This window comes from Apium graveolens, chromosome 9 (assembly GCF_009905375.1).
Source record: "Apium graveolens cultivar Ventura chromosome 9, ASM990537v1, whole genome shotgun sequence".
NCBI lineage: Eukaryota > Viridiplantae > Streptophyta > Magnoliopsida > Apiales > Apiaceae > Apium > Apium graveolens.
In genome coordinates this window covers 263,026,888-263,042,734 of record NC_133655.1, presented here as the reverse complement: position 1 = coordinate 263,042,734, position 15,847 = coordinate 263,026,888, and the positions used below count along the sequence as shown (strand labels likewise).

Below are 15,847 nucleotides of genomic sequence, written 5' to 3'. Positions count from 1 at the left end.
TTGTATTGAAGTACTAATAAAAACTCAAAAATCGCTTAATTTAGTTTCAACTTAATTTAACAATTTATGTTGAGATGCAATAAAGGATCCAAACCTTTTTTTTTTTGAATGAAAAGGATCCAAACTTAAAATTTAACACATGACTGAATTTTTTTGACATTGGAATTTCTCACAAAATACAGAAACAAATGCTTCAACAACTCTGTTCATAATTGTAGCATGCTTTATTTATTGCACCTCAAATATTCAGCCTCTTTTCTCCTTTTTTCTCATAATTAATCACGCACTAGACAAACATGTGACTTCCCGCAAATTGACACGAACTTAACCTCTATACCAACACTTTTTTTGTCTTAAATATTCAGCCATAGATTACACATTAGATAGTTCTCTGCCACCTCACCAAACCCCCCGTGGATTTTGGTTATGATTATGCTTCTTTTATACATAAATAAAAATAATAGAATTCTCAGATATGTTATTCAGAAACTCATCCAAGCTTCATCTCTGCTGGTACATCTATTGTCTACTTACAAAAATTATTTTCTACAATACAGGGTTGATGCAGTTTAGTAGCTATGTGGTTGCATTTCAAATGTTAACAGGTACTTATTTTGCTTCTGCATTTGTCAGCATGAAGCAACAGTAAGCTCCAAGCAAGCTTGGCAAAAAATGATAGCTGGTGGAGTAAGAAATTATAATCCAACTGAACGATTTGCGTACTCCTGAACCAGTGCTCCGAAAAGTGAACGTCTCTCAAGCAAGCGAGATGGTTTGTCAAATTCTTTAACCAGTCCTATCGAAGACAAAACAAAGGGAAATTAGCTAGAGACAAAGCTGTTAAAGCAATCAGCAAACTTTCATATCAACACTATATATAAAAACTTTCCGTATCAATTGGATGTTAGCTCTTTAAAAAACATAACATTCATTGATGAAGATAAGGAGTTTAGAGCAGATGGTTTACAAACCTGCATCCATAACCATAACCCTGTCACAGTCCATGACTGTAGGTATTCTATGAGCAATGCTAATGATTGTGCACGCATTGAAGTCCTCACGGATAATTTTTTGAATTACAGCATCAGTCTGTGAATCAACAGATGCAGTTGCCTCATCCATAAACAAGAGACGACTACGTTTTAGCATTACACGACCCAGGCAAAGAAGCTGTCTTTGTCCAACACTCCAGTTATCCCCATTATCAACAACTACAAAGGTTTATCAAAACGATACAATTTGTTAGTGACCCTCAAATCATATTGACAACTATATATTGAGGAAAAATTTAGGGAAAAAAATCAACAGGCTGTGAAGTAGTAATAAAATAGAGTATAAGAGGTAATACCTAACGAATCAAGTTTCCCTGGTTTTGCAGTAACCACATCTTTAAGTTGGCATCGTTCAAGACTCTATTTGGGGAAATTCTTGGGTCAGTTAACAAACCAACACAATGCAAAATATGATGTTTTTAATTTTAAAAATATTACTTTTTCCAGAGCTTTTCATCACTTCAAATTTATAAATAATGAAAACATTGCCACAATTACCTTCCATATATCTTCATCTGAGTATTGTCCAATCGGATCGATGTTGCTTCTCACAGTCCCTTCAAAAAGGACAGGTTCTTGAGGAATGATTCCAAAACGAGACCTGAGATTATGAAGTCCTAGTTTGGAAATGTCAATCCCGTCGATGATAATTTTTCCTCCAGAGGGCTCCACCAACCTAAAGAAAACTTGAATCAATGTTGATTTCCCGCCTCCTGTTCGACCAACCACACCAATCTTCTCACCCCCTTTGATGTTAAGGGTAATACCTTTCAGAACTAGAGGGGTGTTCGGACGATATCTTACCTGTTCGCCATGGGTAAAAGCACTCATGTTAAAATAAGTTTTCAGACAAAACAATAATGAAAAGGGAATGCCAAGCTAGCCCCAAGCAAATAATATACTATAGCCTACACATATTATATGCTCGTGCCAAGACGCGGTTATATCTAGTAAAGCGGATGCTCCTTTGTTCTTTTTCCCTGTAATGTAACTTATCCTTAGATTACATCGGAATAAATTTATGGCAAGTACCTGAACGTCTTTGAGCTCTACATCTCCATGGAAGGGCCAATTTGGAGAAGGAAGGTAATCTTTTTTCTCCCATTCTGCTTCTGCTGGTATATTTGTGAACTGTCTAACCCTCTCAACAGAAACCATTTTATTTTCGACAAAACAACTCATATATATAGCCCAGAACAATACACCGTTAAGAGACAGGCCATAAGAGAGAGACAAGCCAACATTTTCTGAAGAAAACAAATCAAATTAGTTTACCGGAAGAATCAGTGGAGAGTTGAAAGGGATTGTAAACAGAATACCATTTACTTCATATAATTTTCGGCCAAAACTTGCATGTTGACATAAATTAAGCATAATTTTGATGAACAGAAGTGTTTTATACAGGTTTTTAAAACTAATATACTTAATTTTTAGATCGGTCCTATTCCCTAGATGTTAGCATATTGATGGTAATATTGACAGAAAAATAAGCAAGGACACATGTAGTGATATAAAGTACCTGGCTTTATGATGGTGCTAGGCAGCAAAATCATGAACATAGTGGAGATACATAAAATAAGGCTTCCTAGTAGTTCCAAACGGAAACCAAGCCATTCGTTTGATCCATTATTGTGGAAATCCATCCGCAAGTTTGCATTTACTCGATTCACATTTTCCAGGAAAAATATCTGCTGCTTCCTAAAACCACGAATCGTCATGACACCTGAGATACTCTCAGAAAAGTGATGAATAACCGGTGCTTTTGTAATTGAATCTAGACGTGTTATTTCACGAGATGTGGCAAGAAAGTATCCCTGCAATCCAACAACCAAACAAACTATTATAAAATTTAGCTGCATTTTACCACTAATTAAATTGTAAAAAAGTATTCCAGTTTACTGGCCTAATTCACGAAATTGTTCATACCCGATACCAGAAATTAAGCCAACCGAGAGGAAATAGAAAGAACACGGTTGGCCAAGCATATTGACAGGTGATGATGATAATTCCAAGCAGAGTTATGTACATAGAGAGGGTGATTCCCATCATAAAAGGAATAAAAACGTCGATGTTCGTCTGATCATTTGATGCCTACAAGTAAAATATTTTTAATTAAAATATTTGCAATAAACAGTCAAGATACAGCTTACACAAACGCCAGGGAATAAATAGTCCAGATACAGCTTACATTAACACCATGGAATAAAAGTTTCTGGAAACAAAAACAGCATTATTGCAAACATAACATCTTCAAATTTGTTGAAAAACTTACCCGACTTAGAATTCTTCCTGAAGGTGTTGTATCAAAGAATGACATAGGAGCATGCAGGAGGCTGTTAAGAATTTGCTTAAAGAATATCTGGGCAGTCTTGAGCCCAATTGTGGTAACAAAAAGCATGCGCATAGTTACAATCAGCAACGCGACCACAGCAATAATGCCATAGACTTCAATGAACAACGAAGGACGAAACGCACTGGCCCTCTCTTCTGAAGTTTCATATGCCAACCAGTAATCACTTGACATTTGAGTTGCTTGCCACAAGAGAGATACTAGCAAAACCAACACCACACCCCACCAACCAAAAGCCTCTGTGCAATATATTTTGTAAACGTTTAAGCTTACTTTTCCAGTTTCTCTTTCTTCTTCTTTAATGAGCTTTGAAGTTCCCTTACTAGACTCTGACCGTTCTAAGGATTTGTTTTCCCCATTCATTTCCCTGTGCTCAAATGAATTCCGAGGAGATTTTGTCAATTTTGGGGAAGTAATGCTTGTTTTTGATGTCTCGGCATCGATAAGCTCCATGGAGGATTCATGGGCAGACACCAGAGCGGTAAAATCTAAGCCAGAGTTGAGTAAATCATCGTACTTTCCTGACTGCACTACCATTCCTTCTCGCATAACCTGGTATACGATATAATCTTTTAGTTAAGGAAAAAGACGATAAGAAGTCATTCCATAGACATTAAAAATTAAGATGGATTTTGGAAATACAAGATAATACTTACTAAGATGAGATCAACATTATGCAAAAAGTCTACTTGGTGAGTAACAAGTAAAACAGTCTTGCCTTTGAGGGCTCCCCTGACACACTCCTGTTCACAAAAATAGAACAAAATCATTAACTGGCTCATATGAATAGTTGATGAGTTTCTCTTTTGAGGTTTATCATAAAATATCATCCAAATAGTGATCCATTAACAGGGTGGTGTTACTTAAATAAATGACGCAGTTTCCAAAAGTCTATCATTAAGAAAAATCAAATGGTATGTCTTGCGGCTGTGGATAACTGTATACAGTTTAATTGCTGTTAAAGGAAGATCGCATACAATGACGTGACAAGGAAAAACAGTGAACTGAAACATCATTTAACAATAATTGTCCTGAACATTGTTTTTACCTTAAAAATTTCAGAGCCAGTGTGAGCATCAACGGCACTGAATACATCATCAAGAAGATAGATGTCAGAATCCTGGTAAACAGCTCTTGCTAGCTGGATCCGCTGCTTCTGACCACCACTGAGGTTAATCCCGCGCTCTCCTATTTCTGTCTGATCTCCATATTCCATCATTTCCAGGTCTTTTCCCAAGCAGCACACCCTGATAACTTCCTTATATTTCTCTCTATTCATTGGCAAACCAAATAAAATGTTCTCCTGAATAGTTTCATTTTGAATCCACGATGTCTGGGCTACATAAGCTGTGCTACCACAAACTTTAACCTGTTTACAAGACCAACAAAGGAGTAAGCATCACGTAATAGGCCAAAAACGAAATATACTACAGTTAATAAAAATACTAAATTCTTTCAACTCAAGCAACAGCAGCATATTAGAAATTTAGCAACATGCAACAAAAATGAACCAATAACTAGTATTTATTTCATATTTTTTTCAGATAATGTTAAAAGAATAACTTGATGCAAAACTATTACTTAGGTAATTTGGTTACCAGATAAAATTATATGCATAAACATCAAAGATTTAAATCAAAAGAAGGAAGCACAGTTTAGGAATTCATACCTTGCCGGACATTTTGTGCATTTCGCCAAGAACTGATGCCAGAAGAGAAGACTTTCCAGATCCGACAGTCCCAACAATTGCTGCAAGCTGTCCCTTTTTAATCTCAAAATTCAAGTCTTTTACCACTGCTTCGCCAGCTTCATCGTCCCACCTAAACACCCCATCTTTCACCTGTACTGCAGTCTGACCTCCGCAACCTTCTTCCCTGTCCACCGATGAGTCGACCAATTCCTTACTAAGCATGTACTTGTCCAACCTCCCCAAAGATATCATAGCTTGTGAAAGAGAGATCATAGACTGTGGAAATGTCCTAATTGGTTCCTGCAATATCTTAAGGAGTGAAGTTGCAGTAAACACTACACCTGCATCAAGCTTAACTCCCATCAAAAGTGCAGCACCAAATGTAAGAGTTGATATAAACAGCGGCGTACTCCAGAGCACAATTATGTTGCCGGAGATTGAGAACATAAACTTGGCTAGCCATCCATATTCTGACTCACGAAACGTCTGAATTCTCTTGTTAAAATGTTCTTCCCAAGCTTGAAACTTGATTACACGCATGTAATTAAGCATCTCATTGGTGGATTTCATTCTTGAATCACGCTCCTTCATTATATTAAATTGGAATCTATTGTTTCTCTTAGTGCCAAACACTACAAATACCATAACTGAGACGAGTCCAAGTAGAGTTACAATCACTGCGGAACCAAGGTGATAATAGAGTATACCTAAGGCCACAGATACTTGCAGTGGCATAAGCCATATGGCGTGCAGCTGCAGCATCATATCGGAAAGCTGTTGAGCATCCACAGCCATGTAATTCACAATTGGTCCAACCCCATGAGCTTGTCTAGCCGAGCACGATAGTCTAAGACCTTTCTTGTATAAAGAAGTCAAGAGTGTAGATCTGATAAGCATTCCAACATTCTTTGAATAGAAGTTGAAGTGGTGACCAGTTAAAACTTCCACGAATTTGGCAATCAGTAAAGTTAAAACAAGGTAGTATCCTTCATAAGGAGAACTGCTTTTCCCAGAAGTGAAGTCAACAAATTTTTGAATGAGACTAGGACCAACATACATGACACACAGCCTTACAACAGCAAGTACAGCAGTAAAAAGAAGGTCTTTCCAGAAACAACGAAGCAACGTGGTGCGAACTGGATGCTTTGAATTCTCAGAAGGCTTAGGCCAATTCATTTCAAATATCTTGGACATTCTTTCAGCTCTGTGTTCTGGTGAAAGTGATGGGATGTCATCTATCTGTAATGGTGATTCATAACCACTTTTCAGTAGAGGATTCATCCAAATCCAGAACGCTTTTGAAAAGAACGAAGCTGAAGCATATCTGCTAACATGAGACTTGTCCAAAAGGGATTCATACAGTTCAGGTTCTTCACCATTTACTGTTTCAGATTCTTCAATGATCCCAGTAGACCCTTTAATGGAAACAATAAGAAGAAAAACTGATAACGGTAGAATCACTATCGAAACTACATCATCCAATTTCAAATCAGGAACACTATCTTCCACAAAGGCTAGACGGATGATTCCAGAAGTAGCAAACAAAGCAACAACTACAAAGTTAACCACCCAGAAAACTCGAAGCGATAGAGGATGCCTAATAGCTCGAAATCTTTTCTCATGTAAAACTAAAACAGCAATTACTACATGAGTTATTGCTTGGATTAGCCAGAAATAGCCATCTATCAATTTCCAAGAATACTGTGTATTTCTATAAAAGGCCACAACACATAAAACCCCGAAAGAAACAGCTAAAAGAAGTGTGACAGCTATAGATAACATAAACCATGAAGTGGCTTTAACCACAGGCCTATTATTAGTAATAAGAGGTCTGTTAAATTCAGAACTGTCAGGCTTACTCGATGTAAATCTAGCGTAAAGTTTCTGAATTGCAAACACAAAAAAAACAAGCAATAACAAGATGTCAACAGAAGACAACAGAGCTCTTTGAGGACATGATGATAGAAATATGAATCTTATCCATTGAAAAATGGATGACACGGAGTGATCATTTGAGATTATTACATCAGAACTTGAACATGACAAGGATGTGATCCAAGAAGGATCAGAAGACATGATGATGATGTTCACAATACTGTCTTACAAAAATGTGAACTTGTATATTTTATGGGGGGGCGAGAGAGAGAGAGAGAGCGAGCGAGGGAGAGAGATTCAGCACTCTGCAGCTACCTAAAACAAGAACATTAGATAAAAGTGTTAATTGTAGTATTTAATAAGTTGTAGCAATAAAAATGGGGAGCTATAAATGTGTGTATAGCATTGAATACAGAAACTAACATGATGAGATATATGTCAGTAGGTTGATGAGGAGATTACCAGGCAGAAGCAAGGCAACAGAGAGGCCACGGCAACAAGTAAAGAAATGATAAAATTGAAAGCGGCTCGTCGGTAATGTAGAAATATATAAACACTAAAAAGAGGTTGAAAAAAAATTGTAGGGTAAACGAGCCAAACGTCTTGTTTTACGTGCCAAAATCATGCTTTGCTACTCGGAAAGGTGTGTGCAATAAAGTTAGTCATTATAATTACAAATTTGATCTTTCCAATCATCCGCCGCCGGCTTCCATTGAATTTGAGTATATTTCACCTGTTTGGTTAGAGCATAAGATGCAGAGACAAAATAATCTTATTTCATCCCTCATTTTATTTTTTAAGAATAGGAATATTTATATATTAATTATTATGTTATAAATAATTTAATGTAAATTTTATATAAATAATTTAAAACTAAAGTAATAATTATACAATATTTGAATAAAATTTGTTATTGTGTGCGTTCGAACATGAGAACTTATTTGTATTTTTATAAATAATATTCGAACTTGGTAGTTTGAGTTTTATATTATTTTAATATCTAGATCTAACGATTCTAATTATTTGATCAAGAAAATACGGTCATTATGAGAGTGAATAACTAAAATGATGGTTGAACTAAATTATATCATATTCCTGTTTTTATATTTTAGTATAGAAAATATTTATTTCTTTCAATTTTTATATTCTTTTTTCTATCTTTCTTTAAATTTAATATTATAATATTAATATAAAGCATGTCTAAAAAAATGTTGTTGAAGTCCTTTTCCCTTATTATATCCAAAATCTAATTATCTATTTATTTATTTATAAAGAATGTGACAAGAGACCAGAGAGACTCGGCTCTTAGTAACTTTACCAAATTTGCTTTGGACTTTGAAATTATACTTCATTTGCATCTATTTTCAATTTTGTTAAGCTTATTATAAAAATATTAATTTAACGTTACATTACTTATATACATATTCATCCCTCATTAATTGTTAATCGGTCTGTTTTTTTTATGACGCTTTAATTTTTACATACAGTTTGAAAAATATAATTCTAAAGTGTTATATGAAAATTTTAATAAATTTGTATTGTAATTTAAAAATGAATATATATTTTTGGAAAATTTTCTTTTACTATTTTGGGATGGAGAAAAAGGAAATATCATTTTTTAAGAATTATAAAAATAGACTATGTATCAAATTGATGATTATATTTGAAATCACACCCAATATTTAAATCCTAACAAAATCCAATTTATGAAATCTTAAATAAATATACGTGTGGGTAATATATATAATAATTTTATTCTGTGATTCCAATCTTTTGGAGATCTATAGAATCCTCAATTGAACAATACTATTATAATAGACTGTTTTAGATACCGAATGTATGCAAGCTCATCCCGAGTTTAAAACTTATATAATTATATTCAGTAAAAAACTCGGTCATTGTTTATTATTCTTTTAAAGAAACGGATCTTTTTATATATATTTACATTTAGTCATAATTACTAGCTTCGATGTATGATTTGAATATTATATCTTCGCAGAGTGAAATCCTACAGATTTATATACACTGTTCATAACATTACCGAATTGGTTGCATCAATTATTATTTCTTGTATTACAATAATAAAGTCCACATCTGATTACAAAGTCAATTTCAAATCATTCATTCAATGATCAAAAAATGTGAGCCAAAGTTAGACAAAATATGTGGTCCCCACGATAGAAACTTCGCATATGTTATAATGGCCTTCTATTTCATATTAGAATGTGTTTGTGAGTGTACGTTAAAAATTACTCCCTCCGTCCCTCCCAAATGTTTACATTTGGGTGGGGCGCGGAGTTTAAGAAAAATGATAAAATAATGGAGAAAAATTGAAAAAGTGAGTAAAGTAGTGGGACCGATTAATATTATATGTATAAAGTGGGTATAGTGGAGGAAAGTAGTGGATGTAGTTAATTTAAAAATTATAAAAACTTTACTATTTTTGGAAAATTTTGAAATGTAAACAATTGGAAGGGACATCCCAAAAAGGAAAGTGTAAACAAATGGGAGGGACAGAGGGAGTATATTTTTAAAATTTTTGTGACAATTACCTATCTTCGTTAAAATAGGATATTAGATAAGTAAATTTCTCCCTGAAATTCACGTAATTAAGTACGTGGTATCATATACCCATCCCCCAAGTTAAGAAAACTACTATATAATTCATGTACGATTGTTTTTATCATTATATATTATAAAATATAATTTTAAGATATGAACGGTTATTTTTATCAGCATATATTATAAAATATAATTTTAATATATTATTGTTGATATTCAAATCTTATACCTCAACTATAATAATTTTATAATGCATCACGGTTATTTTTATAAATATATATTGTAAACTATAATTTTAATATATTGTTGTTAGTATTCGAACATTATACATTTTGTATAATAATTTTTAAGATTATATCTAATGGTTCTCATCAGTTTAATCATACAGTTCTACATTGAGTAATCAAGTATCAACAACCAAATTTTTAATGTTCGTCTTTAATATAATTATATAGATTTTTAATGGAATTGAATTCAAACTGAACTCATCATATTTTGAACTTTTTCTAATGTTCAGTGAAATTTATTCGAGTTCTTGAATCGAATTCAAGCCTACCAAACATTGTTATGAGTCAAGTTTTAAGTTTGAAATTAAAAACTCGGCCGAATTCGAACTCGAATCCAAACCCAATTTTTTTAATTAAATTCGAGCCGAACATAACAGGGTTCGATTCCACTCGGCTCAATTACACTCGTATTCCATCATAATAGAGAGTAGCGTTGTTCTCATAATCATAGCAGACCAGATGAAGTTAGGCATTAGAGGAAATCTCACAATATCGTAATAGATGCCTAATCTAGGTTAAACTATACATAAAGTCTTATTTGTATGTTTGATTACCCATAATTTTGGTCATTCCTCTCAAACACAGTAGATTTCTCAAATCGAATAAATCGAATAACCATAGCTGTTACATTCGAATAATTAAAACACATTTAAAATTTTAATTGTTGTCTCAAATAATATTTAAGACCGATCATAAACACGTGGTGTTATAAACTGATTAGCTACAATAATTATGAAACTTAATATTTACGTACGTATCCTGTTAAAAAAACACCGATTTTATTGATTTATCATCCGATTAATCATTATAATTTGTTTTTGCCGATTCAATTTTATAATCCGAATAATTACTGTATTTTTTTCTTAATTTAGTATATTTAGTTTGATAAATTAAATTATTTTTTTATTTTATTAAACACATCTGATTAATACTCTGATTAATCAATTCAATTAATCATCGATAAATCGATAATTAATTACTGAAAATTTATTCTACCTAACAACATTGATTTCCGCTATTACGTACATATCATCAATAAAATCATCACAATTTAGCCTATATATTTACATACATATCAACAATAAAATTATCACAAAATATCTAATCATTGATAGCAATTTTTTATATCAAATTAAATAGATTTGGCACTACCAAGTATAAAAGCACTTGCTATATTGAGCAACTACGCATTTGAAAAGTCATGAAGGGGATACGGCACGGGACGGGATCACATAAGTTTTTAATAAACAATAAATTGCATGGCAATTGAGTGGAAATTGTGGCGGTGTTTCGACTTGAAGACCAAAAAAATGATTATAAAAAACATTTTCTACTATTAATACCATAATACACTTGAACCTCGTTTAGATAATAATTAATAAAATAATTATTTTATTATAATAATATTTTTTTTAGTTTCAATGAAGGACTGTATTTTTACATGCGATAAAATAACAAACTTGTAAAATTATTATTTTCCTTAATTTTAAACCTAATCTTTTAAAAAGGTTTATCTCGATAAATATTGTTGTATAAATATTAGGCTCTTGCATATAAAAGTTGAATAATATTTTTGTAATATTTGAATTAACCTCTTATATAGGGGTGAGCAAAAAACCGCACAAACAGTAAAAATCGCCCGCACCGCACCAAACCATACCGCAAAACACGGTTTTTAATTTTCGTGGTGCGGTTGCGGTTTGAATTTTTAATAAACCGCGCGGTGCGGTGCGGGTTGTGGTTTTAAATTTTTGAAATGCGGTTCAAACCGCACCGCACCGCCATATTTAATATTATATATATATATATATATATATATATATATATATACACACTTATAATCTTATCGGTTAACATAAAGAACCATTTTATATTTTTAGTTAAACTGAATTTCACCAGATGACCATAGCATCCTTATTGAGTTAGAATTATATGTTAAATTTGTTAAGGGATTCAAATGGATCGCACAATTTTCTGACAAATAAAAAAGAGATTATACAATCTCTTGTTTGTATTTCTTCACTAGGTAAATCAAAATCCAAATATTTATACAAGTGAACTAAGATGTTGCATTCTGATTGACTAAAACTATTTTCGAAAATTTAATTAAATTTAAATTTTGTATTTATTTAATTTTTTTGAACTTGTAAAGTATAAACCGCAATGAACTGCACTATACTGCACCGCATTTTCGTGGTGTGGTTTATGCGATTTTCGAGGATACGCGGTGCGGTTGCGGTTTGGAAATTTTAGCAAACCGCATGTGCGGTTTGGTTTGCGGTTTGAGAAAAAAACCGCACCGCCCGCACCGCGCTCACCCCTGCTCTTACATTTACAAATATAACCTTCCTTAATGTTAAAAACTTATTTAATTCTAATAATTACCTTAAGGTCTAAATATATTACGTTAAAAGTTTTTCGAGCCAAAAAACAAACAAAAAACAACTGGGTGTTGTGTGGGGTGAGTAATACCTAACAAATCGGATTCCTGGATCGGTTTCGAATCAGATCAATTTCGGATCGGTTTTACCTTTGGATTATGACATAATTAGAGACCAAATGGATCGGATCAAATATGATTCGGTTCGGGTTTAGTCCGGATTAAAAGCGGATGAAATTTTGATAAAAATTGGGCAAATTCAGTCCGGATTAAATTCGATTTAGATATTTTTGGATCTTAACTTATTCATTTTTTCAATTTCTAAGACTTAAAAAAATATCCTTTTATTAAATATAGTACTTTTAATATAATATAATGTACTTTTACAAAATATTATGATTAAATAATAATATTATCATAAATATAAAATACTTTAAAATATGAATTTTGATTATTTTGAATAATATTCGGTTCAGATAATATATGACTCGGTTTTGATCGATTCCAATTTATAACAGGATCTAGTATTTTAGATAATTTTTGGTTAAATTTTTCTTCTAACAATTTTCGGCAATTTAATTTAATTTTCAGATAATTATCAAATTATATAATTCAAATTTCGGATCAAATCTCGATTGTATGGATTTCGGTTCGGTTAGTCCAAATCTCATCTAGACCAATTTTGACATGTGTGGGAAATGATTCGGCCGAAGGGCTGTATGACACTTGACAGATATTTATATCAATTTGTAATTGGAACTTTTTCTTTTTATTCTTGACAAAGATACCGTCCGAAATTTGGAACTTCCCATAGCGGGGAAAAGGGCAACTAAAATAAAGGAAATAGATAAACAACCATCTTTATTTGTCACATCAATTCGATAAATAAACAATAAATATAGGAATTAAGAGCAAGTTTATCCATTTCATATTAAAAGTGAAAGAATTAGAGAAATCACGTGATTGGTGGGGTTTGAGGTAAGATGTGTGATATCATATGATGTATTTGGTGGAGTAATAGCATTTCTGATGATATTTTTAAACTGTTAGTTAACAAAATTTAAAATAGAGATTATTTAAAAATTTACTGGACCTCTGAGTTTATTTATTTTCGTGAATTTGACATAATAATTGGTTACATTTTAAAAATAAAATATTGCTATTATTTCAAGTTGTTATAAATAAAATGTATTATTTGAATATGCTAACAGGTTCTTTATAATTCGCAAAATAATATGTTTTACAATGTTTTGCAATGTTTTTATGCAATATTTAACTTGCAGAACACAAGTGGTCTCCAAGATCTCCAAAAAAGAGTGGTCTTCATAGAACTTAACCCATATTTTCATAGTTCACTAATTTATGTTTATATTAAATATTTATAATTTATTGTTTAAATAGCATTTTTTAACTAAAATTACTCATACTTGGTCCTATTTTCAAACTAATTTCATTGTACTTGATTTTTAACTTAATTGGATCAAATTCGAGCAAAACTTGAATTAATTGAAATAATTAAGCTTGAAAAAAAGAATTGAAAAAAACAAGGGTCCTAAAAAATCCCAAGTGAGTACTACTGTACTAGAATATGAGAAAAGAAGATAACTTTCAAGCAATTATATAATAAAATTATGTTTAAAGATATTTGAAAATAATTAATTATGTTATATGTCATTTATAAAATATTGAAAGTTAAATACATATTAAATTTAAAATTTATTAGTTTAATATTTTCTGTTTTTATATCGTGTACTCTTTCAAGATACATGAAAATATAATTAATTATATTATATATTATTTATAAAATACTTCAATTCAAATAAATATTGAAAATAAAAAATTATTATTTTATTTATCCAAATTTTAATTATACTTTCTGAGTTCGGAATACTCGTTATTCCATACACTCGTCAAGTATTCGAGTCAAATCGAGTACCAATTATTATAATTATGTTAATCAGAGATGAAATGAAAAAATTACATATATCACCTCCTTTGGTATAAAAAAAACATATCTTTGCAGTTCTAGGAATAAATTAAGAAAAATAGATATTTTAACCAAATTATAGACGTTGAATTATTATAAACGAAATTTATAACTCATTTCAGGATATCTCAAATCAAGCGACTCCAAGATAAAATATAATATCTTTGTGTCGAATGAATACAAGTACATTTTAAATATTTGCACGTATTACTATGTACCAGCAGAGTGTTCATATCATATTTTTTTAATTTTTTAAATAGTTTTTTTTTCAAATTAATATTAGAAAGAAAATTTGTAAAATCATTTGTGAAGCTTCTTATTTTTGCACTTTAAAATACGTTTCCAAATTCAAATAAACTACTTTAACTCGTTAGAGCATCCAATAATACAAAATCTTTGGCTAAAAGTGTACGTGACATTTTATAAAAATTATTATATGTATATTATGTAAAAATATTATGCACTCCAATTATACAAAATTATTAGCTAAAATTTTAGTCGATTATATAATATTGGTCATATTTGTTTAATCTCTGTAGACCTATAGCAATGTGTTAAATCAGTTGTTACCTTATTAAAATAAAATATTCTATTTATAACAAACATAAATAATAATAACATACTATTTTTAAAATATAGTCAACCAGCCACTGAAATATAATCTCTTAAAAATTCAATAAAATTTAGATAATAGTATTTTATATTATTTAAGCCGCCGTTTTAACGAAGAACCGGGGGAGATGATCTTATACAAGACGACATAAAGAGCTCATAAATTTAAAAATTAGTGAAGTTAAATTCATGAAGCTAAAGTTTCATATTGAAATAAAAAGTATTTTTAACGAGGAAAAAACTAGGAAATGGCGGAATGAGGACAAAAGTTTAGTGGGTGGTAGCATTTTTTTTGATATAAAATTCTTTTTTTTTATTATTTTTTTTTATGGATGCTGATATATAATTAGGTATAAATAAAAAATTTATTTATATTATTGTTCTAAAATCAGGGATCTCAAACACCCCTTAGCCTCTTCTAATTATAATTATAAAATTTGTTTTCACCTACATCACATTATTCTGTAACAAATTTTTATATCCCCCGAAATATTACCGTTTTAACAATTTGAATAGACAAAACAGGTTTAAAGTCAAAGAAATAATTACACTATAAAGATCAATATTTTGTCATCATCCAGACTTAGCGGAGTCTATAAGAGCATATGCACCGCGTTAGTTTAGTGCATCAATTCGGCAGGATTTTCAATGGACTAATGGTAGTTGTCCATGCACCGCACTAGAATAGATACCATCAATTTTTTACGCTCCATTGATTCAGCGTGCTGGCCAGCAATTTTCAACGGCCTTCATGATGGCCATTAGTTCGTGGGCCCCACATTTCTTTTAACTTTTTGACAAAATCTGTAGCCATGTGCTTCCTTTGCAACGTTAATATTTTTGAATAACGGTCCGATTTGTGTGTATATATATTGCTCCTTCTGCCTTAATTATTTGTAACAAATTTTACAACACCCACATTTCTAACTTCTCAATCTCATATTTCTTTGATATTATTATATTTTTAAATATATAATGGGTACTAATTGGCTTCCTTCCGAAGAATTACAATTGTGTATTTCATGGGCTCGACAATCTGTTGATCCGATTAC

The 15,847-nt window shown here is 31.5% G+C and overlaps 1 protein-coding gene across 2 annotated transcripts; it reads right to left on the bottom strand.

Moving 5' to 3' along the window:
* Positions 1-458: 458 nt before the first annotated feature.
* On the bottom strand, positions 459-7,583 carry LOC141683626 (ABC transporter C family member 4). Of its 2 annotated transcripts, none has more exons than XM_074488358.1 (12): positions 7,430-7,583; positions 5,072-7,282; positions 4,451-4,771; positions 4,059-4,145; positions 3,325-3,954; positions 2,979-3,143; positions 2,572-2,866; positions 2,085-2,299; positions 1,551-1,856; positions 1,349-1,412; positions 972-1,211; positions 459-796 (listed from the first exon to the last, which is right to left on the bottom strand). In XM_074488358.1, exons 2-12 carry the CDS (start codon positions 7,166-7,168, stop codon positions 696-698), a joined length of 4,521 nt encoding a protein of 1,506 aa, XP_074344459.1. In that variant the 5' UTR covers positions 7,169-7,282; positions 7,430-7,583; the 3' UTR covers positions 459-695. The 2 variants fall into 2 exon arrangements, with proteins under 2 accessions (XP_074344459.1, XP_074344460.1); XM_074488359.1 differs by having other exon boundaries at positions 7,391-7,582.
* Positions 7,584-15,847: the final 8,264 nt, after the last annotated feature.